We start from the raw sequence: 24,107 nt of genomic DNA, 5'->3' as shown, positions 1-24,107 counted from the left end.
AAATTCATCTCGCATTGGTAAGTGTCATTTTACACAGAATTAACTGTACAGTCCTTTGACACGTGAAAGATTGGTTTCTGTATGTAAAATCCCGATTGTTCCGCAGTGATTTGGGGTCTTTTATATGCGCGGGAAGTAAGTGTGACCCCGGAAAGAGTCCAGACTGAGCATCACACAGACACAAATACTTTCATTACGAGTTTAAAGCGCTTTTAATGTGGATTTGCCGGTAAGATCACGCGTTATTTTCTCCGTGTTCGTGTGATTGGTGTTGAATGCGTTCGCGAATGAGTGAGTGATTGAATTATTAATAAATGTAATCGATAATTTGTCATGAGTGAATAAAAATCATGTGTTCATAAACTCGTTGAATATGAATATATTCATGTAACTGTCCAGCGTCGTGCACTGCATCTCTCGACTGCGTGCATCCGGAGAGTTTGCGAGTTTTTGTGAGAGTCGATCGATTTGAATCCCATTTTCACATAAAATAAGTACTCAAATGGTAGATTACAACATGGAAACCTGCTGATTTTATAAAAGCAGCGGTATTTTTGATGTCGCGCCGTGGATGTGGAGGAGTTTGTAGTTCCTGTCAGAGATTTAAACGCTGTAGTTCCCAATCCCGCCTCAGGGGGCGCACGAGCCGCATTCACAATCAAATCGCTTTGATTTAAGACAAACCCAAAAAATACAATCACTTAAAAACATATATTTGACGAATTAACACCTTGTATATTAAATATCAACTTTGACTCTTTAAAAAAAATCCTCAGAACAATAATCAATCTGACTCGATTTCTGTTGACGGTTGCCGTGTGTTGATGGGTTGTTGTCATGGTGATGGTTTTTATTGTACACAATCAAATGAACTTACGTTAAACGTCACCAATAAAAAAAGCGTATCACCTTTGTTTTATTAGTTATTTTATTGTCGCTGTTTCAGTTTCTCTTTTGAATCCGCTTGAGCTTCGTGTGTATAATCTCACTCAATCTTATTAAAGCCCCCCTCTCTCTCTCTTTCACACACACACACACACACTCTCTCTCGCTCTCTCCTCAGTGTGTTTGCGGGTCTGTTCGGGAAGGGTCGGAATAACTGGATTATTGTCTGGATTCGTTTATGAAGTGTATTTCTGCGAGACACGTGATCGTTCTGTCTAACGGCGCGAGCTGATTTATCCGGTTTATCGAGTCTAAAATAGATTAGTATCCGATTGTAGAGTCTAATCGTAACTTCACCATGAGCGGTCCTGAAGACCCGAACGAGTCCAAACTTGAGGCGGTGATTCAGGTGTAGTTCTTTTACTTCTTTTCCTTATTCATCATCGCTTGATCGGAATAACTCTATAGATTGCGAGTATATATTTTATTAACGCGTCAGTTATATAAATAAATTGTGAATTATTAAACGTGTTTCTGGTTCAGTTCTGGCGGCGCCGCAGGTGTGTGTTCTGATCTGATCTAAATATAACAGATCACCACTGAGGCCATCTGCTACTGACACACACACACACACACACACACACACACACACACACACACGTATAACATGGTTGTGTGTTTCAGAGGCTGGAGGAGAGCGTTCTGTGTGAAGAAAAGCGTCTGAGGGTTCGAGGATGTTCTCCAGATGAGCCTCAGTCACGGTTACCCGCCCGCGTGCGCGAGATCGTGTCCCGAAACCTGAGCGAAAGCGGTGAGACTCGATCTAAGAGTTATTTATGAACGTTCTAAACTTCCAGTTTTAAAAATATTTTTTTGGTTATGCGAACATTAAGGGAACATTCCATTTGATCATACTTCCAACACATTACGAGAACGTTACTTTTGAATGTTCTCTGTTCGTTTAAAAAACGTGAACGAATGATGTTTTGAGAACGTTATCAAAGACCAGATAACATTGAACAAACATTCTATTAACGTTACTGGAGGAACGTTTGTTTATAACAATGAGAGAACGTTCCCTGTTAACTGGGATTGAGCTCAACAGATTGAACTATGTTCTCTCTCTCTCTCTGTCCCCCTCACACACACACACACACACACACACACACACACAGCTGGAGGCATGTCGTCGAGTCTGTCGGTCCCAGAGGAGAACCGGGTTCTTCAGGCAGAACTGAGTCGTGTGGAAGATCTTCTGGCTCACAGTCGAGCAGAACGAGATGAACTGGCCATCAAATACAGCGCCATCAGCGAGAGAGTGAGACACACACACACACACACACACTCACAGTCTAATGCCATCCAAGAGCCTGTTTCAGTTCTAGATCTTATTGTCGAGATCTTTAGTCTCTAAACTTTAGAGAACCTGAAACGGTTCATGTCCAGTGCCGTATTTACCATGTTTTTACACTCTGTGCAGTGAGAACACACACACACACTCTGTCTTTTGTCCACGTTGAGAGGTTGACCCGTCTCCGTGGTTACGGGGAGTGGAATGGCATGTTGTCATGGCGACTGTAAACAGGCTCTTTGATTCTGGGGCCCATCAGGACGTTTGTGATTTATTCAGGCAGTTTGAGCGTGAGCCGTGTTTACCTGTGATGTAGGTTGCCAGGGAGTTGTTTCATGGTTGCTAGGGCAATCTAGTTAGTTTCGACTGTTGCACAATCCGTAACTTAAAATCGTGAAGATATATAGATACGTCCTGTGTGTTTCAGAGTCAGCAGCACTGCGTTCTTCCACGTGTTTCAGAGCGGAGCGCGGCACGTCACTCGCCTAACGCGGAATTGTTTTATGTGAGCGTATTTTACAACTCTGAGTTTGAGTCGCTTATAACGGGAATTTGAAAACGCACCACACAGCGATAATCTTCTACGAACTCGAGCAGCGCTTATAAACTGAAAGAGAAGGTTTTCTGCCAAAATAAAAGCTCGACGGTTTAACGTTTGAAAATTAAACTAAGCCATACATTTTAGTATTGTGATGTTACAGTTGTACTATATAAAATATAGTAGAAAAGGTTACTACATTATTTTTCTTAAAGGGTAACTAAACCCCTGGTCAGAGCCTGACTCCACCCACTGGCAACATTTGAAAAATGCTGGAAAAGTGGGCAGAGCCCAGCGGAGGGGGGCGTGCACCTGAGACGCATCTCTTTGTATGAAACGTTCCTACGTCACCACCAAACGCTGTCACGTACCACCGCAAACATCCAATAGGAAAATTCAACTGCAGTAGCCACCGTTCAACCTGAAGAGGGCAGCACTAAGACGTTTTTACACCATATATTGTAGAATTAAAACACTTTATAAACAAATGCTTACAGATCATTAACTAAAAAAAGTTGGTTAAGTGTTTAGTTACTCTTTAAATACTAGATTTTTTTGTAATTTTAGTTCTTATTTTAATACTTTTATTTAACAATAATAATTAGTATTATAGTGCAACAAAATGCTAATAGGCCTAATTATTATTTTATTTTATAGTCCTACTGATATATCATAACATTTTGGTTCTAACAATTCATTAATTAATAATACTCTTCCTCCAAATCGTGAGGCACTACTGGCTCAGGTGTTGTAGATGGTTGCTAGGGTCTCCTGTGTGGTTACTCAGGTGTTATGAGTGGTTGCTTGGGTCTCCTGTGTGGTTGGTAGGGTTGCTAGGGTCTTCTGAGTGCTTGGTAGGGTTGCTGTATTGTTGCTAGGGTCTTCTGAGTGGTTGGTAGGATATTCTATGTGGTTGCAAAGGTGTGATAGATGGTTGCTAGGCTCTTCTGTGCAGTTGCTGAGGTGTTATGGGTGATTGTTATGGTGTCCTGTGTGGTTAAAACATTTGCTAGGGTCTCATGTGTGGTTGGTGTGCTCTTCTGTGCAGTTGCTAGAGTCTCCTGTGCGGTTGCTAGGGTTGCTGTGTGGTTTGTAGGCTCTTTTGTGTGGTTACTAGGGTCTTCTGTGTTGTCGCTTGGGTGTCCTGTGTGGTTGCTAGGGTCTTCTGTGTGGTTTCTAGGGTGTCCTGTGTGGTTGCTAGGGTCTCATGTGTGGTTGGTGGGCTCTTCTGTGCGGTTGCTAGAGTCTCCTGTGCGGTTGCTAGGGTTGCTGTGTGGTTTGTAGGCTCTTTTGTGTGGTTGCTAGGGTCTCCTGTGCGGTTGCTAGGGTCTCTTGGGCGGTTGGTAGGCTCTTCTGTGCGGTTGCTAGGGTATCCTGTGTGGTTGCTAAGGCTCTCTCCTGATTGTGTGCAGCTGGAGCAGGCGCTGAGGATGGAGTCGGCCGGGGAGGATCCGGGTTCTCCTGAGTCGCTCAGTCTAGCGCAGCAGAACGTGGATCTGCGCAGACGGCTGGACGAGGAGCAGGCGGCGTATAAACGCAAACTCACGGCGTACCAGGAGGGGCAGCAGAGACAAGCGCAGCTCATGCAGAAACTACAGGCCAAGGTACAACACCACACGCGGTCATTAAAGCGGTCTCCTCTCTGAGAACACTCATCTCATGCCGTGTGTTTGCAGGTTCTCCAGTACAAGAAGAAGTGTGGAGATCTGGAACAGATGCTGCTGGAGAACTCCACTGTCAGTACATCCCATAATACCTCACTGTACCTCAGACACACGGGCTGAATAACATCCAATAGCATCTGTGCTTTACGAGTGTAACAGCGGTGTGTTTCAGAGTGAAGCGCCCCCTGGCTGTGATGGTTGTTGTGTGTGCAGAGCCGGTGTGGCGGCAGTAACGGCCATGATGACGAGGAGCCCAGCGGCGAGATGGAGAGCGCCCTCATCAGACTGGAGGAGGAACAGCAGAGGTCTCACACTCATCTGTCATGATTTACACACACAAACACACGTGATTTCTTAACGTGTTTGCATGTGTGTGTTGAACGTGTGAGTGTGCTAAACGCATGTGCTTAACGTGTGTGCGTGTGAGCAGGAGCAGCGGTCTATCCGCGGTCAACGCTATGCTACGGGAGCAGCTGGAACAGGCCGGACTGGCCAACGAGGCGCTCAGCCAGGACATCCGCAGACTCACTGCTGATTGGACCAGAGCGAGGGAGGAGCTGGAGCAGAGGGAGTGTGATTGGAGGAAAGAGGAGGAGGTGGGTGTGGCCGTACGCATCACTGTAACGCACGGGAAGCTGCAGGGTTTAACGCATGCGTTCGTTCAGTCTTTCCACAGCTACTTCAGCGGCGAGCACAGCCGTCTGCTGGCGCTCTGGAGGCAGGTGGTGGGTCTGCGCAGGCACATCTGCGAGATGAAGAGCGCCACCGAGAGGTCAGAGCCGGCACTGCAGCCGTACTCACCAGAGCGCACTCGACCCCGACCCAACACTGTGTGTGTGTGTGTGTGTGTGTGTGTGTGTCGCAGGGATCTGTCTGCGGTGAGGAACCAGCTGGCGTGCGTGGCTCAGAGTGTGCAGCTGCAGTGTGTGAGCACCTGCTCAGTCCTGCGCAGTCGGGAGGAGGCGTCTGCGCAGATGCTGGAGAGAGAGACGGGCGTGCGACTGCAACTGGAGCAGCAGTTGAGAGAGACGGTGACGGAGATGATGACGCTGCAGGCCAAGAGCGACTCGGAGCGGGTCGAGATCAACACACGGTCCGTTACACACACACACACACACACACACACACACACACACCATCTCTCTCTCTCTCTCTCACACACACACACACACGTGGTCCGTTACTGGTCTAAATGAAATCAAGTAAATGAAGTTTAAAACATTCTCTGTGTGTGTGTGTGTGTGTGTGTGTGTCAGGCTTGTGGACGCAGTGAGAGAGCTTGAGCGTCTCAAAGCTCATGTGGAGGACAGAGAACAGGAAGTGACAACACTCAACAGGAAGCTGCAGGTATGTATGTTGGGTTGTATATTTGGACATGAACTGGTCCATTATTGTCATTGGATCCTTGAGAGGAACCGCCCACAACAGGAAGAGGGCGGGTAAAGCGACCAATCACAGCTCAGATGTGATGAAGCTCACACACATTAATCCAGTGATGTGTGTGTTCAGGATCAGAGGAGCCTTGAGGAAACTGAAGTTCATTCACTCAGGACACACACTGCAGCCCTGCAGAACACACTCCGAGACATCACACAGGTACTACACACACACACACACACACACACACACACACACACACACACACTCACACACTCCGAGACATCACACAGGTACTACACACACACACACACACACACACACACACACACTCCGAGACATCACACAGGTACTACACACACACACACACACACACACACACACTGCAGCCCTGCAGAACACACTCCGACACATCACACAGGTACTACACACACACACACACACACACACACACACACACACACTCACACACTCCGAGACATCACACAGGTACTACACACACACACACACACACACACACACACACTCGGAGACATCACACAGGTACTACACACACACACACACACACACACACTCGGAGACATCACACAGGTACGAGTCACTGCTTCACGGGTGTGTGTGTGTGTGTGTGTGTGTGTGTAGCTGCTGTTCTCTGACAGTGACGGTGTGGACGGAAACACTGAAGAGTCTCTCCTGCCGTTACTGCACTCTTCATCATCATCATCATCATCATCATTACCCATCATCCCTGACAGCTGTCTGTCTGCACTGCGCTCCAGTCTGACCCACAGACAGGGCCAGATACAGGTACACACATTCACTATCACACACACACACACCTCTGTCTGTGCTCTGACATCCGTCACAGTGTGTGTGTGTGTGTGTGTGTGTGTGTGTGTGTGTGCGTGCAGGAGCTGCGTGAGCGTCTGGCGTCTGCACAGTCGTCAGTCCAGCACCTGCGCAAGCAGCAGATGGAGGCGGAGTCAGGCCGGCGGGAGGCGGAGTCAGGCCGGAGAGAGGCGGAGCTATGTGTGCAGACGCTGCAGGGAGAGCGAGACGAGGCTCAGAGAGAGAGAGAGACGGCTGTGAGAGAGAGACACCGACTCAGACAGGAGAGAGACGCGCTCAGCAGGTGAGACACCTGTCCGTCACACACCAGCTTTCGTCCCGTCTCCATCATGACGTGTGTTCGCGCGATGGTGTTGGTTGCCTAGTAACGAACGTACGGTGGCCGAGAATGTTCCGTCAACTCCCGTGTGTTCGCGCGCGGGCGGCGGGAAACTCCACTGTGTGTGTCTGCGCTCGTGTACTGCAGTGTGTGTTGGCGTGTGGCGTGAGTGTATGAACCGGCCTGTGTGCGCTGATATCTCTCTCTCTCTCCCTCAGTGAGAAGGAGTGTGTGTGTAAAGCGGCACAGACGCAGGCGCAGCTGCTGCAGATGGAGTGTGAGAGACTGCAGGTGTGTGTGACGTCTGCGCAGAGAGAGAGAGAGGCCGAGCAAGAGGAGAGAGAGGCCGCGGAGTTGGAGAGAGACCGAGCGAGAGCAGAGACACACAGAACGTGAGTGTGTGTGTGTGTGTGTGTGTGTGTGTGTGTGTGTCGTTTGATTCTGCTTATTGATTCCTAATTTAGATTCCAGAAAGGTAAAAAAAATAAACTTATGTTATTGCTAAAGCTGTCACTGCAGCTGAATATCATGAAGAGCACTTACACACACACACACACACACACACACAGCGTTAGCCTGAGGGTTAAACGCACCATAGAAGAACAGCTAGCCCAACTAATACACACTTCAGCATCAGTAAACACAATAAACACTCACTCATTAAACAAGAACACACAAAACATTAGCAATCGCAACAAATAGACAAATCTGAACAAAGACACGACTGAAATAAATACGATTTTCAGGTTCAGAAACTGTAATAAATGTAAAATAACTGCAGTTTATAAATAAATATACAGATGTAGTTACAGTTTTTCAGTGAAGAACGTGTGTGTGTGTGTGTGTGTGTGTGTGTGTGTGTCAGTCAGCAGATGTGGGACGAGTCGGAGTGTCGAGCTTCTGCACTGCGAGCTGAACTGGCGGCGCTGAGAGAGTCTGTCCAGCAGGGGGCGTCAGACAGACAGATGATGGAGGCGGAGAACACACAGCTGAGGGACACACTCACCCGGGTCAGACACACTCACACACACACACACACACACACTCACCCGGGTCAGACACACACACACACACACACAGATTAGTCAGATCTGTGAACAGTATTTGACAGAAGAGTCTCAGATCTCTGAGTTCATGAATGGGGAAATGCAGAAGTGTTTATAATGTTGCTCAGTGTAATTAAATGTGTTTCTGAGGTTTCAGTGTCTCACGTTATAATGTGTGTGGGAAAAAACAACACGCCAAACGAGTAATGAGAAGCTTTAAGGGCTCTCCGGGGTTTTCCGCTAAAATATTTGTCTATTTTACAGTGAAATGTATATTTCTGTATGTATGGTAATCTGTGTGTTTGTATGTGCAGAGTGAGAGCGGTCGCGCTGAGCTCTCGCTAGCGGTCACGAAGCTTCACTCGGAGGAGTCGTCACTCAGAGATTCGCTCGCGAAGATGAGCGCCATTAACGAGAGTCTCGCACAGGACAAGTCTGAACTCAACAGCCTCGTCGTACAGGTACACACACACACACACACACATTTCACTTCCTTATGTTTCATGTACTCATCATACTAAGTTGATTTAGTTGGGGCTTGAGATTACCCGTTCATATTATCAGTTGAGCCAATGATATTGATGTTGTTTAAATGATTGACAGCTGGAGGAGGAGAAGAGTGTGTTGCTGTCTCAGCGAAGAGAAGCGCAGCAGGAGAAGCTGACCATCAGAGACGAGCTCGTTCGCTCCGAGCAGGACCGCCTGGAGCTGGACTCGGTCCGCCTCTCGCTCAGCCAATCACTGCAGGAGGCGGAGCTGGCGAGGGCGGGGCTGGAGGCGGAGCTTCAGTCACTGCAGGCGGACAGAGCCAAACTGCAGGACAGAATTACACAGGTGTCTCTCTCTCTCTCTCTCTCTCTCTCTCTCTCTCTCTCAGTCCCTAATCTGATGTGCTGCTGTCAATCAAACAGCTGATTGGTGAGATGGGTGGTCTGGAGGCGGAGCTTGAGTCGGTCCGCAGTGAAGGCCATAGGCAGAGCTCCGCCCTGGAGGAGGCGGGGCGTGGGAGGGCGGAGCTAGTGAGAGAGAGGGCGGGGCTTCTGGTTCAGCTGAACGCCTCAGAGAGAGAGAACGCCACTCTGACGGAGGAGATCGCTTGCTTCAGGTGAGAGCGAGGACATCTGCGTCACGATAGTAATGTGTTAATATGTGTGTGTTTCATGGATAACCGTGTGTGTGTGTGTGTGTGTGTGTGTGTGTGTGCAGGTCGGAGAGGGAGGCTCTAGAGACGAGTCTTTTCGAGCTGCAGCAACAAATAAATCAAATGGAGTCTCGCCGTGAACAGCTGGAGTCGGAGAACCAGAACCTGCGACTGCGTACTGACAGCGTTACAGGTACACTGAGAGCGACCCGTTCACGAGAGGGCGGAAGAGCTGTGTTTAAAGGGACAGTTCACCCTAAAATGTTAATCAATTAAGCCCATGATTAGTCCTCAAGTCATCCTAGGTGTGTATGTATAAAAGTGCATCTATCCATTATAAAAGTGGAAGCTTGGAAGAGCCAGGACATTTTTTAATATTACTCTGAATGAAGAGTGTCATACACACCTAGGATGGCTTGAGGGCTAATGTTCATTTTTGGGTGGACTACCCCTTTAAATGAGCCTCATCGCGATGGTTGGTTTGTCCGTCTGTGTAGCGGAGCTGAAGCGTGTGCGCGCTGAGAGAGAGACGCTTCTGTCTCACAGTGAGAAAGAGAGAGACGCGCTGAGAGACGCGCTAGCGGCGGCTCAACATGAAGCTCAACGAGTTCTGCGCGCGACCCTGTCCGACCACCAGGAGGAGCTGGAGAGACTGGCCAATCAGAAGGTCAGGAGCGCTTGCCTCTTGTGTGAGTACGAGGTGATGTGGCGCGTGTAACTTATTCCTGACCCCTGCAGGAGGCGCTGCGCTGCAGTCTGGAGGCCGAGCAGCAGGGGGCGCTGCGGCGGCTGCGGGAACACCTGGAGGATCAGCTGACCCGGCGGGAGCGAGAGGGGGAGGAGCTTCAGGAGCAGCTGCGGTCGCTGCAGCGCGACAGGGACCAGAGTCTGCTACAGGCGGAGTCCGACAAACAGCAGGTGCGGCCGCGGGACGCCCGATGGGCCTTTCACACAGGACGCGGGATCATTTCAATGGCCTGTGCCGCGAGAAGATGAGTTTGAGGTCATATAGGGACAAATAACTAACGTTATTATACTGACGTATAGATCTCCCGCATAAAGTTTTTGAAAACTCCGCCTACTTTGCTCTGGCATAGCGCAGCGTAATCGCGTTGTATCTGAAGAGCAGCGGCCAGCGCCGTGCATTCCGCGTCCTGTGTGAAAGGCCCATGACCCTCGCTGCTTTAGGCCTGTTGACCTCAGGAACTGTAAAGAAACAGAGTCCTTTATATCCCAGAGCTGCCTTGGTCGCTGTCTGCCATTGTAATGCTAGAATATTAACAAAAACAACCATATATTAAAAAAAATATATGAAATGTTTTGTTGTGCATTTCTAGTATTAAATTAATACATAAAACATTAATTTAATTCATCTTTTATGTGAAATTTAACTTTATTGTCAAACAACATGCGGCACAACTGAGCTTTATATTCTTAAATTACAAGATTTAGAAGAAAAAGTGTGATTATTCCTGAAAAAAAATAGAGAATTTATTAGTGTTAGTATTATTATTAAATTGAGATATCTAAAAACTATAATCATGTGTTAATAGTCTCAGATGCGTTCTCAGGCGCTGATTGGTTTAATGTGGATCAGTACAGCGCGGCGTCCGGTGCGCAGGCCTAGCGTGACCGTCTGATGTGCACACAGGCACTGTCGGTGAAGGAGGCGGAGAAGGCGGTGCTGGCGGAGAAGGCGAGCGCCCTACAGGCGGAGCTGAGCACTGCAGCGCTGGAGCTGGAGAGACTGGGCCGGGAGACGGCGCTGCTCAGGGACCAGGAGCGGGTCAGTGCTACGCTACGACATTAGCTGTGTGCGCAAGGCTAATCCTTGAACAATCTCAATTCAAACACCCACGTGATCTTATTCCTGTGTCTAATAAACCTTTGACAAGATCAACTGGGATAAGTTTATAGTTCGGACATAAGCACTGAGCGATTACACCAGTAGGTGGCGACAAGTGACGGTTTAAACACGGCTAATGTGTTGTTGGCTTCATTGGTTTATATTGTAGTGTTGTAGTTGTGTCTCTAATGAGTGTGTTGTGTTGTGGTCAGGCTGCGGTCGCGTCTCTGAACGCTGAACTGCAGGAGCTGCGCGGTGAGCTTCAGGACGCAGCCGGTGCACACGCGCGAGAGCTGCGCAGACGGCAGGAGGACTGCGCAGACCTGCAGACGCGAGCCGACGCGGCGCTCAGAGAGGTCAGTTACCCAGAACTGCACACCGCCACGGTACAATGAGTTACTGCTATTAAAGGTGCAGTGTGTAAGTGTTGCGCATCTAGTGGTGAGGTTGTGAATCGCACCCAACAGAAGTTACGGTGGCCGCCAGGATGTGATGTCATCATCTGAGACAGCAGAGAGGAGCCCGTTAAACAACGAGGTTTCTTTACAAAGATAAATTATGAGATTAAGTTTACCTGATTATTCAGTAAAACGATATTATTGTGACTTATTCATCATTGTGTCAGTGTTTTATTCGCTTCTGATCATGAAGAACAACGTAGTGACGAAACACGTGTGTCCGCTCAGGGCCACCGTAGACACGTGGATATAAGCGGACCCGCGGTGTGTGTAGAGAGAAACACCTCATTATAAGCTCATTAACTCTTCATTATGAAAGCTCTTTATACACCACTGAACACACAGTTATGTATATTATATTGTATTTCTGACAATAGATCCTCCTGAATATTTAAACTGTGTTTCCCTCGTGTAGTTGGAGGAGTGTCGCGCGCTGCTGGCGTCCAGCGAGGAGAACCGAGACAGTGCCAGGAGAGATCTCCTGGAGATGGAGAAACGCTTGGGCCAGATACGGGAGGAGGGGGAGGGGCTTAGGCGAGAGGGGGCGGAGCTACGGCGCTCTCTTAGTGATGTCACCAAGGAGAGGGACACCCTCAGCCAATCAAACGCGCAGCTGAGGGAAGCACTGAGAGCGGCGGAGAGCGAGAGAATCAGGTGACGGACGAAGACTTAATGTACTATATTTTAGTTCGATAATGTTTCTTATTTCACATTGGTACTAAATTATATTTACGCTGTATTTATAATTATTTATTCACGTTTTGAGCATAGACTTAAACGGGTAGATCTGGAACGCTTTAGAGCGACAGACTGAAGTTTGATCTCTTCTCAAACACGATCAGCAGATTATTGCTGACGGGAGAAAAGTCTTAAAAAATCACCGAATTTTATGTTTATTGTTATGAAAAATAAAAAAATAGTACAGTATTTTAATTTTTTATATGAAATTTAATGGCTGCAGTTCCACATGCTTCCACTAGGGGAAACTCTCGTTTCCAATACGTCATTTCTGATGGTGACTGGTGTTCACAGCACCATTAAACCTGTTCAGATCATGGCCATGATGTTTGTGTGTGTGTGTGTTCACACAGCAACAAAACCGTTACCAAGTTTCGTACCATTCCCATGAAGAAAAAACCCCGAATGTAACATTTTTCAGTCAAAATTACTATTTAGAACAGACCATGCAGTTGAGGCTCTTTCCGCAGTGCTGATTGGAGGGCTTGTGCTTTGTGTTCAGCGTCAAGCGTGTGTGTGAGGAGAAGGAGCAGAGGGCGTGTCTGCTGGAGGAGAGCCTGGCGTCTGCGCAGACGGAGGTGTCCGATCTGCGCTCGTGTCTGCGTGACGTGGAGCGATCCCGACTGGAGGCGCGCAGGGAACTGCAGGAGCTGCGCAGACAGGTCAGACTGAGGCCACAGACTGTATAACACATGTGTGTAGAGTGTGTGACGTCACCCGTAGGGTTTCTGAAGCCCAAAGTGGGCGGAGCCGGCCGTCGCCATCTTGGCTGCATGTCACTCCCGGATAAACGAAGCGAGGTGGATTAGCTGAGGTGACGTGACTAACATTAGCAGACAAACAGCTAGTAGTGACAATCCACCTGTCACTCAAGTGGCCACGCCCTTAATTATGCAGAACTTTAAGGCTTAATATAATTTAAACGGCTGAGTTATAATAAATCCCCGCTCACAGTCGTCATGAAGGGCAGCATTAGCGATATAGACCAACAGCACTTCAACAGCAGACTGTGAACATGTGTTTCTGCTGTACAGTTGGGCAGTTTAACATGCGGCTCTATGGGAGTGAGTCTCTCCTGCAGCGCCTCTAGTGGCCAGAGGAGGAACTGCAGGATAACACACTGGGGAAGGCTGCTGGTTGGTTGAAAGTAAGGATGAAGAGCTGTGGTTTGACATGCATGACTCTGTGCTGTCAGGTGAAAGTCGTGGATGCCGAGCGCGAGCAGACGGCTAAGCAGACGACCGAACTGCAGATGCGTTTATCCGCGGAGGAGCAGAAGGACGAGGAGCGAGCGAGAGAACTGATCTCGCTCAAACAGAGACTCGCCGAAACGGAAACTAGCAGAAACTCTCTTCAGAAAGAGGTGAGATCTCACAAGTACTTACAGATTTAAAGGGATAATAAAGGAAAATTAGCCCATGATTGACTCTCCCTCAAGCCATCCTAGGTGTGTATGACACTGTTCTTTCAGACGAACACAATCAGTTATATTACAAAATGTCCTGGCTCTTCCAAGCTTTATAATGGCAGTTTCTGTCCATAAAAGTGCTAATGAAGCGTTAATGGACTTCAAAACAAACTGGCCATTCACTGCCATTATAAAGTAATATAACTCTGATTGTGTTCGTCTGAAAGAAGAGTGTCATGCACAGCTAGGATGGCTTGAGGGTGAGTCAATCATGGGGTAATTTTCATTTTTGGGTGAACTGTCCCTTTAAGTTAAACTAACTAATAATGGTGCCGCGCCCGGCCTGTCTGTCTCCAGCTGTCTTCTCTACAGAGGCGTGTGAGCGAGAGCGAGTTGTGCTGGCGCAGTCGCGAGCGAGAGTTAACGTCTCAGCTACAGGACGCTCGCGGCTGTGAGAAGAAGCTTCAGGACGAGGCACGTAACCTCTCCGTCCGCGCGCAGTCGACCTCGGATGCGTCTGCGCAGCTGCAGCTGCAGCTGAGTGATGCGCAGGGCCGCCTGGCTGCGACGGAGGCGGAGCTAGCGCGAGCGGAGGCGGGGCGCAGGGATCTGGAGTTCAGGATGAGCAGCCTGCAGTCGGCACTCACGCGCACACTGGGCATCGGGGCCAGTGGGCGGAGCAGCAGCAGGGGGCGGAGCCCAGCAGGCTCCTCCCCTTCCTCTCTGAGCTCAGGGATGATGTCTCGCCATAGGAGCGTGTCTCCGCTGCACTGCTCGCTGTCGCCACCCAAAGGTCAGATTTGCTTCCTAACGAAAGTTGTGTTTGAGTTCTACTTCATCTCAACCCTTTCTCTGCTGTCCGCCAGATGTGGCAGGTCACGTGACTCCTGATAACAGCATCATGCTGAGGCCGGTGTCTCCAGAGAGGACCGACGCCCCGCTGCCCGTCGCCCAGGCGGAGCTCGACCCCGAAACCCTGCGCAGCGGCCTCAGAGACTTCATACAGGAGCTGCGCGAGGCTCAGCGAGACCGCGTAATGCTGCTAATGCCATAAGAAATATTATCACAACTATTAGGACAACTAGAACTGTTGCGATAACTAGAACTATTGCGATAACTATAACATTAAGTACAAGTCTAACTACATTATGATAATTATACCTGTAGCTATTACAATAACTAAAGCTATTACAACTATAACAATACAACTGTGATGATAACTATAGATATTTTAATAACCATAACTATCGCGATAACTAAAAAAACTATAATGCTAGCTGTAACTATTGTAAAATCTATAACGATGAAGATGACTGTAACATCCACACCAGCGCACAGTATCGCTCTGTTTATTATAAGCGCTGCAGTTTTGTCGTCGGTCACTTTAAATGCTCGAGCTCTTTAAAGCAGGATGGATTCTGATTGGCTGGCAATATTTGAATCGTTCATCGGCTGGAAAAAAAATCACTGAAAGTCATTCAAATGATATTATTCCTATGTGTAGTTATCATTATAGTTTTGGTGTGGACTTCGCTATTCTTAGACTTCGCTATTCTTCGCTATTCTTCTATTCTTAAAGTGATTATTAAAACTATAGTTGTATATTAGGCTCCGCCCACTGTGAAATCTGCTCCACCGAACATTGACATCAAACATCTGATTGGCTGTTATTGTGTTGTTGTAAAGTGAGCGTGTGATTTATGTGTGCGCAGGACGAGGCGCGGGGTCAACTGGGGTCACTGCAGAGGGAACTACAGGAAGTGACCTCAGAGAGAGACTCCGCCCACCAGCGCCTCATTCAGCTGCACAACACACTACAGGAGTGCCAGGAGGGTAACGCACATCTAACCATCCTTTCCATGTCAAGCTAATTTAATAACTTTCAAATAAGACTTTGCTTAATGAACTGTTTTGCTCATGCGTTTGCCAAGTTTTCGCTCACTCTGGAGTGGTGTGTTGATTGTGTGTGTAGATAAGCGTGGCGTGGATGGAAAGCTTTCGTCGGCTCAAGCTCTGCTGCATGAGCAGGACGAGTCCCTGCGGAGAGGAGAGAGAGAGCGGCGAGCGCTAAACGAGCGAATCACAGAGCTGGAGCGGCTGTCCCAGAGCGCCGAGGCCGAGCGCACGCGCGTGGAGGTCAGAAGTCTTGTTGATCTCAGGCCTCGTTTACACTCAGCCAAGCGTGGCCCAGGTCCGATGTCTAGCGCATGTGCAGACTGATCTCATGAAATCGCGTGTGTGACACGGCAATTCGTATTTCCATTTTTGGCGTGGTATCAACACGCATAATCGCATTTCAGCGTGTTTATGAACGCCGTTGACTTAACGTTATTACTGTATATATAAATATATGACCTACCCCAACCCCGTCCCTAAACTTACCCGTCACTGGGGTTAATGGCATTTATGAGTCTTCCCCTACAATCCTAGGAAAAAAAAATATTATATATTATATTTTATTATATAAAAATATATTTTATAAATAATATATTTTCGGATATTTCCAGATCAGTTTCAGGTCTCGTTCATATGTGGAAGTAAATCAGACATATGTGCCAGCAGTGCGACTCAAGTAAACAGGCGGATCGGAGTTAATGAGGCGGTAGGCTATGTACACATTAGTCGTATAAATAGCACAATATAAACAAATTCGTGCTATAGATGCACACTTTCATGAGATCATGTATGTTCCCACCAGTCATGAGATCTCTAAACACAGTGACTGAAGTGTATGCGCAGGCTCATTGATGGCCCTTTACGTCCTCCGCCTTAAAGTCACGCTGACGATTAGCGAACTAGCATATATCGTAGAGCTAGCATCAAGCATATTTCGCTTTCGTCCATCTGTGCAAGAACCCTCTTTAAACATGCGCGATCTTTCAAATCAATGTCAAGTGTAAACACATGAATCGGATTTAGATCACAATTGAAAGAACGTGTAAACGGACGGTCAAAAAAATCGTATCGAATCAGAACTGGGCATGGAGACCTGCGGTGTAAACGAGGCCGACGGTAGCGTGGTTCAGGAGGGCTGTGAGTGACTCGCGTCGCCCCCTGCAGGAGCAGTGCCGCCAGCTGCGCGCGGGCGAGGCGCGTGTGGAGGCGGAGCGGCGGCGGCTGCGCGAGGCGCTGGAGGAGGCGGAGGGCCGGGGCACACGGGTGGAGCTGGGGAGGCGGAGCCTAGAGGGAGAGCTGCAGAGACTCAGGCTGAGTCTGACGGAGAGAGAGATGGAGATCCAGGCGGCTCACGACCGCCACGAGAGCGCCGCCAAACAGGTGCCGTACGCTGTGCCGCCGCTGGCTAGCAGTGATGCTTCCTGGAGCCGCTGGTGCTCTGCGGGCATATCTGACTGAAAAAGTTTACATTTGTTTTTTTCTTTTTCTTCATTCGGAATGGTACGAAACTTGGTAAACTTGGTACTGTAAAGTTCACTTTTTAAAATCTGCCAAGTGTCGTCTTTGAAAAAAGATCAACGGCAGTTTTAAGTTGGAAATTTAATTTTCAGATCAAGTCAGCTTTATTTATACAGCGCTTTTTACAACACAGTGTTTCAGAGCAGCTTTACAGAGATAACAGGAACATAATGCAAAAAAGTGTTTCCAGAAGAGAATAGCGTCACAGTCCAGCTTTTATGCTCACAAAGTGAATTAATGGATTATAAATACAGCCGCTAAAAAAAGCTAAATATTAAATAAAAAACATTACCGAACTAAAATATAGTACATTAATTTCATTGAAATAAATGAACACATTCTGTAATTTTTAACCGACACGCATCGAGCACCAGAGGTTAATGAAGCATCCCGCTATGAGGCGATCCCGTGACGAGCTCGGCGAGCGTAACGATGTTGGCTTGCGCTCAGGTGTCGGAGGCCGAGTCCCGCGCGGCGAGTCTCCAGCGGGAGGTGGACCGGCTGACGGCGGCGCTGGCCAAAGCTCAGGACGGGGAGAGCGAACAGAGAGAGCGAGCGCTGGCTCTCTCCCAGAGTCTGCAGGAAGCCTCCGCGGCCCACAGCGCCACCCAGGGGCGTCTCACAGCACTGCAGAAAACACTGGGCCAGGCGGAGGGCGAGCGCAGGCAGACGCAGGTGAGAGAGAGACGGGTGAGAGAGAGAGAGATGGGCGAGAGAGAGTGACGCTGTGGTGTGTGTGTGTGTGCAGGAGCGTGTGGACGGGCTGCGCGCGGCGCTGTCGGACGGGAAGCGGAGCGTGGGCCTCCTCACGGAGCGCGTGCACACACTGCAGGCGGAGCTAAACCAGAGTCAGCTGGTGCGGGCGGAGCTGGAGGCGGGGCTACTCAACACACAGGAGGTGACGGCCGCTCTGACACAAACACACATCCTGCCCTCAGTGGGACACACACATGTGAATTTATTTGTAAATAGTGTTCATCAGAGGGCTTTAAGACCACGAACCACGAATGCACACACACAAAAAAATAAAATAAATAAAGAATGGATTCGAGGAGTTTTGTGATTAAAATATAAAAAAGTAACAAACACTGTGTGTGAGTGTGTGTTTGTGTGGGTCTGAGCTGGGCTGTGACGAGTGACGCTGATTGCTCCCGCAGGCTCTGCGCCAGAGGTCCGACAGCCTGGCCGAGGCCCAGCGAGCGCTGCAGTCTGCGCAGACGGAGCGGGCGACTGCAGAGGAGCGTCTGCGCAGCCTTCAGAGAGCCGTGGCTTTACTGGAGACCGAGAGGAGGGAGTCCGAGAGACAGGCGGTGCGCCTCGAGAAGGACAAGACTGCGCTGAGGAGCACTCTGGAGAAGGTGCCGAGCCCACTCTCACACACACACCAGCTTTAGTTTAAGGCCTCAGTGATTGATGATTGCTGTGCTTGTGATGTGTTACGATGATGTTCTGGTTGGTCAGGTGGAGCGCCAGAAGCTGAAGACGGAGGAGAGTAGCATGCGCTTGTGCGCGGAGAAAGGCCGCCTGGATCGTTCGCTGAACACCGTGGAGCAGGAGCTGGCGGACGCGCAGAAGCAGGTCGCGATGCTGCAGGTGCGTCTCCACAGACAGATGATGTTTAATATCACATGTTTCGTCTAGCAGAAGTGACCATTCGACAGTGGCTCGGGTTGATGCAAGGTTATTTTCATTCATAAAAGCAGTAACATGTAAAAATGGCAACCTCGTTTTCATAGGATCAAATATTATGACTGTTTGAGATGTGATGTATACTATATAATAAGCAATGGTTATTCTAATAAGAGGAGAGTCCTGATTACAGGTAAAGCCACACATGGCATCTCATTAACATGGTCAGATGTAACTATATGGATTCTATGGGTTTTTTTTTATATGAATGCAAATGCACAAAAACTGCTACAGCTTAGCCAAAATACTTTACCGTTAATGCATGTCTTTGTTAATATTATTATAAAATTCGATATAAATATCCAACATTTCTGCCACAATACTATGGTTACAGTTAGTGTTACAGTAACGGCTTGCTCACACCAGCGGACGACAACTATAACGATAACTATATTAGTGTTCACACCAGCGGACGATAACTATAACGATAACTATATTAGTGTTCACACCAGCGGACGATAACTATAACGATAACTATATTAGTGTTCACACCAGCGGACGATAACTATAACGATAACTATATTAGTGTTCACACCGGCGGACGATAACTATAACGATAACTATATTAGTGTTCACACCAGCGGACGATAACTATAACGATAACTATATTAGTGTTCACACCAGCGGACGATAACTATAACGATAACTATATTAGCGCTCACACCAGCGGACGATAACTATAACGATAACTATATTAGCGTTCACACCAGCGGACGATAACTATAACGATAACTATATTAGCGCTCACACCAGCGGACGATAACTATAACGATAACTATAACGATAACTATATTGGTGTTCACACCAGCGGACGATAACTATAACGATAACTATATTAGCGTTCACATCAGCGGACGATAACTATAACGATAACTATATTAGTGTTCACACCAGCGGACGATAACTATAACGATAACTATATTAGTGTTCACACCAGCGGACGATAACTATAACGATCACTATATTAGTGTTCACACCGGCGGACGATAACTATAACGATAACTATATTAGTGTTCACACCAGCGGACGATAACTATAACGATAACTATATTAGTGTTCACACCAGCGGATGATAACTATAACGATAACTATATTAGTGTTCACACCAGCGGACGATAACTATAACGATAACTATATTAGTGTTCACACCAGCGGATGATAACTATAACGATCACTATATTAGTGTTCACACCGGCGGACGATAACTATAACGATCACTATATTAGTGTCCACACCAGCGGACGATAACTATAACGATAACTATATTAGTGTTCACACCAGCGGATGATAACTATAACGATAACTATATTTAGTGTTCACACCAGCGGACGATAACTATAACGATAACTATATTAGTGTTCACACCAGCGGACGATAACTATAACGATAACTATATTAGTGTCCACACCAGCGGACGATAACTATAACGATAACTATATTAGTGTCCACACCAGTGGACGATAACTACAACGATAACTATATTAGTGTCCACACCAGCGGACGATAACTATAACGATAACTATATTAGTGTTCACACCAGCGGACGATAACTATAACGATAACTATATTAGTGTCCACACCAGCGGACGATAACTATAACGATAACTATATTAGTGTTCACACCAGCGGACGATAACTATAACGATAACTATATTAGTGTTCACCCCAGCGGACGATAACTATAACGATAACTATATTAGTGTTCACACCGGCGGACGATAACTATAACGATAACTATATTAGTGTTCACACCGGCGGACGATAACTATAACGATAACTATATTAGTGTTCACACCGGCGGACGATAACTATAACGATAACTATATTAGTGTTCACACCGGCGGACGATAACTATAACGATAACTATATTAGTGTTCACACCAGCAGACGATAACTATAACGATAACTATATTAGTGTTCACACCAGCGGACGATAACTATAACGATAACTATATTAGTGTTCACACTGGCGGACGATAACTATAACGATAACTATATTAGTGTTCACACCAGCGGACGATAACTATAACGATAACTATATTAGTGTTCACACCAGCGGACGATAACTATAACGATAACTATATTAGTGTCCACACCAGCGGACGATAACTATAACGATAACTATATTAGTGTTCACACCAGCGGACGATAACTATAACGATAACTATATTAGTGTTCACCCCAGCGGACGATAACTATAACGATAACTATATTAGTGTTCACACCAGCGGACGATAACTACAACGATAACTATATTAGTGTTCACACCGGCGGACGATAACTATAACGATAACTATATTAGTGTTCACGCCGGCGGACGATAACTATAACGATAACTATATTAGTGTTCACGCCAGCGGACGATAACTATAACGATAACTATATTAGTGTTCACACCGGCGGACGATAACTATAACGATAACTATATTAGTGTTCACACCGGCGGACGATAACTATAACGATAACTATATTAGTGTTCACACCGGCGGACGATAACTATAACGATAACTATATTAGTGTTCACACCGGCAGACGATAACTATAACGATAACTATATTAGTGTTCACACCAGCGGACGATAACTATAACGATAACTATATTAGTGTTCACACCAGCGGACGATAACTATAACGATAACTATATTAGTGTTCACACCAGCGGACGATAACTATAACGATAACTATATTAGTGTTCACACCAGCGGACGATAACTATAACGATAACTATATTAGTGTTCACACCAGCGGACGATAACTAAAACGATAACTATATTAGTGTTCACACCAGCGGACGATAACTATAACGATAACTATATTAGTGTTCACACCAGCGGACGATAACTATAACGATAACTATATTAGTGTTCACACCAGCGGACGATAACTATAACGATAACTATATTAGTGTTCACACCAGCGGACGATAACTATAACGATAACTATATTAGCGTTCACACCAGCGGACGATAACTATAACGATAACTATATTAGCGTTCACACCAGCGGACGATAACTATAACGATAACTATATTAGTGTTCACACCAGCGGACGATAACTATAACGATAACTATATTAGTGTTCACACCAGCGGACGATAACTATAACGATAACTATATTAGTGTTCACACCAGCGGACGATAACTATAACGATAACTATATTAGTGTTCACACCAGCGGACGATAACTATAACGATAACTATATTAGTGTTCACACCAACAACGGTAACTATATTAAAGCAGGATGGATTCTAATTGGCTGTTCATGTTTTTATCGTTTATCGGCTGGAAAAAATAGTTCTGAAAGTGATTCCAACATTGTTTCTCTGTGCTGTTATCATTAGGGTTGTGGTGTGAAATCTTTACATTTCAAAGTATTTTTAGAACTAAATCTTTATCTTTATAGTTATCGGACTTACGGCCTTAAATCCATGGTGAATGTTGATAAGCCGTTTAACTGGATCATTGTTTCTCCTGTTTCCTCTGGCTTTAAACTGAGTCAGATTTGTGTTTTAGTCACTAGTAACACTATGTGGACGATTAGAGTTGCTAAATGCAATGATTCAGATGCAGTCTGAAGCCTATTAATGGTGTGAAGTGTGTGTGTGTGTTGTAAGGAAGAGTTGTGTGGCGTGAAACTGAAGATTGCGCTGTGTCTGGTGAGTAAGAACAGATTATGTTTGTGTGTTTTGCGCTTAGTAGGAACGCACTCGTCGCGGTGTTGGGGGTTGCTATGGTTACAGTGGGTGTTCAGTTGTGTGCCGAGTGAGGTGTGTGTGTGGTGTTTGATGCGTGTGTGTGTGTGTTTCAGGCTCAGCTGGCCGAGCTGGAGCAGAGTCACAGCACTAGCGAGCAGTCGGCCCGCGTGCGCGAGGACGAGAGACACCGCATCAGTCAGAGAGAGGCGGAGCGGACGCTAGCCGCGCGAGAGAGAGCGTACCGCCAGCGTGTCAGGGGTCTGGAGGAGCAGGTGTCCACGCTGAAGGAGCAGCTACAGCACGAGATCCGCCGCAGAACGCCCTCGCTAACGTGAGCCACATCAACGGCTGTTCCTCGAGATACATCACCTGCTTTAAAGAGTGCGTTACAATGATCCCTTCATTTACTTTATAAACTAAAATAACTGGCTCATATAAAACGTCTTACTACACGCAGAAGGCCTTTATTAACCCCTGGAGCCCTATGGATTACTGTTATGATGGATATGAGCATGCACTTTTCTGGGCTTCAAAATCTCAGGCACCAATATAAAGTTTGGAAGAGCCAGGATAGTTTTAATTAGTGCTGGGCAACGATTTATCGCTATTAATCACATCCAAAATAAATGTTTGTGTTTACATAATATATGTGTGTATTGTGTATAATTATTTTGTATATATAAATACACACACATGCATGTATTTAGTTAAGTTTTATAAATATATATCAAATATTTATATATAATATAAATATACAGTATGCATGCATGTGTGTTATTATATACACAAATTAATTATACACAGTACACGCGTATATTATGTAAACACAAACTTTTATTTTGGATGCGATTATCAATCTAATCGATTAATCGCTGTTTTCAATATAACTCTGATTGTGTTCGTCTGAAAGATTGTCATACACACCTAGGATGGCTTCAGGGAGTAAATCATGAACTAATTTTCATTTATCTGTGAACTGTGCCTTTAAGGCCTGTTCACACCAAGGACAATAACTACAAAGAAAGAATAGCAGAGAGAAAAACACCTATGATAACGGCACATGAACGAATTTTTCAGCTGATGGACGATAAAAAAACATTGACAGCCAATCAGAATCCATCTCGAGCGTTTAAAGCGATCGTTCTTGGTGTGAACGGGCTTTTAGAGATATTGTGAGTTTTTGTTTTATTACAGAATACTGAAAGGGTGAATGTCATGAAACTTGTCTGGAAATGTCAGAGTAATATTTACCCCAAAACCAAAATGTTGTTTTGCTTAAAGCCCATTGTAGGACCAAGATTTGTTACATTGCACCCCTATTATTATGACAATTCATTATTTTATTCTCATAATTCTTTACTGTAATGCTAAATAGTTTTTTTAAGGAGGTAAATATATTACTGCCTAACGAATGAACGAAGCGCTCACATTCCCTGTAACACTGACCCATACTCAACACAAATACTTGAATATTTTACTGTAATATGTATGGTTTATGTAAATGAGAATCTGTGAAGTTATCTCTGAGAACCGATTTTTTAAATACCATAACACAAACATGTTTATCATTTGTTATTCAGTTATTGCTATGTTTACCTCAACCGATTGTTGACAGTTTAGCTACTGATCATTTAATCTACTCACCCTAAATCTGAAATGTACATTTCACTTACGAGATAAAGTTGATCT

General features: G+C 46.4%; 2 protein-coding genes across 3 annotated transcripts in view; one reads left to right on the top strand and one right to left on the bottom strand.

The window, feature by feature from the left end:
* The first annotated feature begins 131 nt into the window (after positions 1–131).
* crocc (ciliary rootlet coiled-coil, rootletin) overlaps positions 132–24,107 on the top strand; it is a 24,422-nt gene continuing 446 nt past the window's right edge. The window contains exons 1-36 of one of the 2 annotated variants that reach the window (XM_039682516.2): positions 132–229; positions 1,570–1,696; positions 2,061–2,203; positions 4,187–4,378; positions 4,451–4,510; positions 4,652–4,743; positions 4,869–5,034; positions 5,104–5,210; positions 5,304–5,531; positions 5,695–5,785; positions 5,948–6,034; positions 6,458–6,622; positions 6,727–6,947; positions 7,202–7,375; positions 7,849–7,993; positions 8,344–8,490; positions 8,633–8,863; positions 8,941–9,134; positions 9,236–9,363; positions 9,668–9,837; positions 9,909–10,088; positions 10,822–10,956; positions 11,229–11,372; positions 11,890–12,128; positions 12,715–12,874; positions 13,408–13,575; positions 13,978–14,413; positions 14,487–14,653; positions 15,333–15,453; positions 15,593–15,756; positions 16,681–16,896; positions 17,485–17,709; positions 17,783–17,932; positions 18,192–18,392; positions 18,496–18,627; positions 22,532–24,107. The exon at positions 22,532–24,107 is cut by the window's right edge and continues 446 nt beyond it. In XM_039682516.2, the coding sequence (XP_039538450.2) occupies positions 2,069–2,203; positions 4,187–4,378; positions 4,451–4,510; positions 4,652–4,743; positions 4,869–5,034; positions 5,104–5,210; positions 5,304–5,531; positions 5,695–5,785; positions 5,948–6,034; positions 6,458–6,622; positions 6,727–6,947; positions 7,202–7,375; positions 7,849–7,993; positions 8,344–8,490; positions 8,633–8,863; positions 8,941–9,134; positions 9,236–9,363; positions 9,668–9,837; positions 9,909–10,088; positions 10,822–10,956; positions 11,229–11,372; positions 11,890–12,128; positions 12,715–12,874; positions 13,408–13,575; positions 13,978–14,413; positions 14,487–14,653; positions 15,333–15,453; positions 15,593–15,756; positions 16,681–16,896; positions 17,485–17,709; positions 17,783–17,932; positions 18,192–18,392; positions 18,496–18,627; positions 22,532–22,753 (5,793 nt within the window). In that variant the 5' untranslated portion in view covers positions 132–229; positions 1,570–1,696; positions 2,061–2,068 and the 3' untranslated portion in view covers positions 22,754–24,107. Of the gene's footprint in view, positions 230–1,042; positions 1,295–1,569; positions 1,697–2,060; positions 2,204–4,186; positions 4,379–4,450; positions 4,511–4,651; positions 4,744–4,868; positions 5,035–5,103; positions 5,211–5,303; positions 5,532–5,694; positions 5,786–5,947; positions 6,035–6,457; positions 6,623–6,726; positions 6,948–7,201; positions 7,376–7,848; positions 7,994–8,343; positions 8,491–8,632; positions 8,864–8,940; positions 9,135–9,235; positions 9,364–9,667; positions 9,838–9,908; positions 10,089–10,821; positions 10,957–11,228; positions 11,373–11,889; positions 12,129–12,714; positions 12,875–13,407; positions 13,576–13,977; positions 14,414–14,486; positions 14,654–15,332; positions 15,454–15,592; positions 15,757–16,680; positions 16,897–17,484; positions 17,710–17,782; positions 17,933–18,191; positions 18,393–18,495; positions 18,628–22,531 lie in introns of those variants that run through there. The other variant, XM_039682515.2, reaches the window with a different exon arrangement.
* The window catches only part of mfap2 (microfibril associated protein 2), a 5,501-nt gene continuing 5,096 nt past the window's right edge, over positions 23,703–24,107 (bottom strand). Inside the window, exon 9 of the mRNA XM_039682539.2 lies at positions 23,703–24,107. This exon is cut by the window's right edge and continues 1,660 nt beyond it. The gene's annotated coding sequence lies outside the window, so the exon portion shown is untranslated.

The sequence above is a fragment of the Pimephales promelas genome, chromosome 2 (genome assembly GCF_988280905.1).
Source record: "Pimephales promelas chromosome 2, fPimPro1.hap1.1, whole genome shotgun sequence".
NCBI lineage: Eukaryota > Metazoa > Chordata > Actinopteri > Cypriniformes > Leuciscidae > Pimephales > Pimephales promelas.
The sequence above is the reverse complement of the archived record's forward strand: the minus strand, read 5'-3'. Positions and strand labels throughout refer to the sequence as shown.